The sequence below is a fragment of the Ipomoea nil genome, unplaced genomic scaffold (genome assembly GCF_001879475.1).
Source record: "Ipomoea nil cultivar Tokyo-kokei standard unplaced genomic scaffold, Asagao_1.1 scaffold1034, whole genome shotgun sequence".
In the NCBI taxonomy this organism is placed as follows: Eukaryota; Viridiplantae; Streptophyta; class Magnoliopsida; order Solanales; family Convolvulaceae; genus Ipomoea; species Ipomoea nil.
Genome location: NW_017617462.1, coordinates 705,530 through 707,500, shown reverse-complemented (window position 1 = coordinate 707,500; position 1,971 = coordinate 705,530). Strand labels below are relative to the sequence as shown.

Sequence of the window (1,971 nt, the reverse complement as noted above, 5' to 3'; positions counted from 1 at the left end):
ACACGTACAACCGTTTTACTGGTCCCCAATCAAGCCTAGTTGAATTCATGATGAACTTTGACAGTGCTCTTAGATCACAACGTAACACAAACGCAAAGCTCAACAGTGACAACGAAGGCTACAATCCGGATATGAAAACGCCTCTGGGAATTGAAAAGCACGCTTCAATCGTCTACACCATTACTGTTTTCTATCAAGTTCAGGAAGAAATATGTGCCTCCTGTTTCAAATGTATGGTGTTGAGTGTTAGAGAAGACGGTGGAATGTGGCACTATGATATTATGGAAGGAAAGAACAAAAGATTTACTGTGGTGCCCAATGTAAATGACCATGAGGCCAAATGCAGTTGCAAGATGTTTGAGATGGTTGGACTGTTGTGTCGACACATATTTGTGGTCTTTAGAGACCTTGAAAGGATCCCTCTGAAGTATGTGGTTAATCGGTGGACTAAGGATGCATCTTTAAAAGCTACGTTTGAAATAGATGGTGTGATTTACGATCAGAATGGACCAAAGGATGAAAAGAAGATGTTGCTGAACAAAGTGTGGTTTGATATACACTGTTGTATGGATCTGGCAGGATCAAACATGGAGCAATTGACTGCATTTTCCCAAGTGATTGATGAACAGAAATAGCTGCTACTGTCAGGAAAGGAGAAATTGTCCCCTCAGCACAGCAGGAGGACTGTTATAGAATCATATTGTGAATCAACAGAAATTTCAGAGATCAACATACTTCCACCGAAACATGCAAAGAACAAGGGCAACGGCAAGCGTATCAAAAGCAGCAAGGAGTTGGCAATGGAAAAACAAGAGGGCAGGAAGTGCAATTTTTGTGGTGTTAGAGGAGATCACCATGACACCAGGACTTGCCCACTTAACCCTAAAAATAAGGACAAGCAAAAGGGTAAGAAAAAGGCATAGCAGACTATTTTTTCAACGCCTTTAAAGTCGAGAACGAAAATGGATAGCAAATATGAAACACAACTACTTAGTTAACTCATTTCAGAAGGCTTTTTACAATTGAGATACTTGAATTTAATGTCCAGCCATTACTAGTTTTTGTTGTTATGACTGATTTGTGTTTAACAATCACTGCTAATAACTTAATGTGCGTGTTATTACTACTTTACCTGCGTCCAGTTAATTCTTAATATGCGCTGATTACACTTTTAAAGTGCGCTACATTAAACCTTAATGTGCGTAGTACAGAAACAAAATATGCGTTGGTTTATGTATAGAAACTTTGGTCCGTGGTAAACGTCTTTACATGCGTCGATTAACATTTAACTTGCGCAAAATTAAAGCTTAATATGCGTACAAAGGCAGTATTTAACACTTTCTTTCTATAATATGCGTTTATTTATTAGTTAATAAATAATGCGTTAAAGATAATTCTAATATGCGCGACTAGAAAACTTAAAGTGCGTTTATTTGATTATGAAATAAACATGCGTGTAAATATAAATTTAATTAATTTTCATCAAAATAAATGATTTTTTAAAGCCAAAAGTTTAATGTGCGTCGCGAAACAAATTAAAGTGCGCAAAATATCAATCTAATATGCAATTATTATATATTATTAATAAATCCAACAGTTTAATTTGCGTCGGGAAACAAATTAAAGTGCGCCAAATATCATTATAAGATGCGTTTATTATATTTTATTAATAAATACAAAAATTTAATGTGCGTCGCGAAACCAATTAGAGTGCGCGAAATACCATTCTAAGATGCGTTTATTATATTTTATTAAAAAAAAAAAAGCAAGTAGAATATGCGTTAATGATAACATAATAGATCACATAATAGACATAAAATGATAATATATAAATTTTATTAATTCATAATTTGTATGACGAAAATAACAACAAGTAATCACATAATGCGCATAAAAATCTTGATATTTTCGTCAATATTCATCCTTATTACGCAGCCTCCTCATTGATTACATCCTCATTAGCCAAGTTTC

The 1,971-nt window shown here is 34.5% G+C and overlaps 1 protein-coding gene across 1 annotated transcript in view; it reads left to right on the top strand.

Moving 5' to 3' along the window:
* The window catches only part of LOC109180729 (protein FAR1-RELATED SEQUENCE 5-like), a 2,187-nt gene extending 1,552 nt beyond the window's left edge, over nucleotides 1-635 (top strand). The window contains exon 4 of the mRNA XM_019330439.1: nucleotides 1-635. This exon is cut by the window's left edge and continues 379 nt beyond it. Within this exon, the coding sequence (XP_019185984.1) occupies nucleotides 1-635 (635 nt within the window).
* Nucleotides 636-1,971: the final 1,336 nt, after the last annotated feature.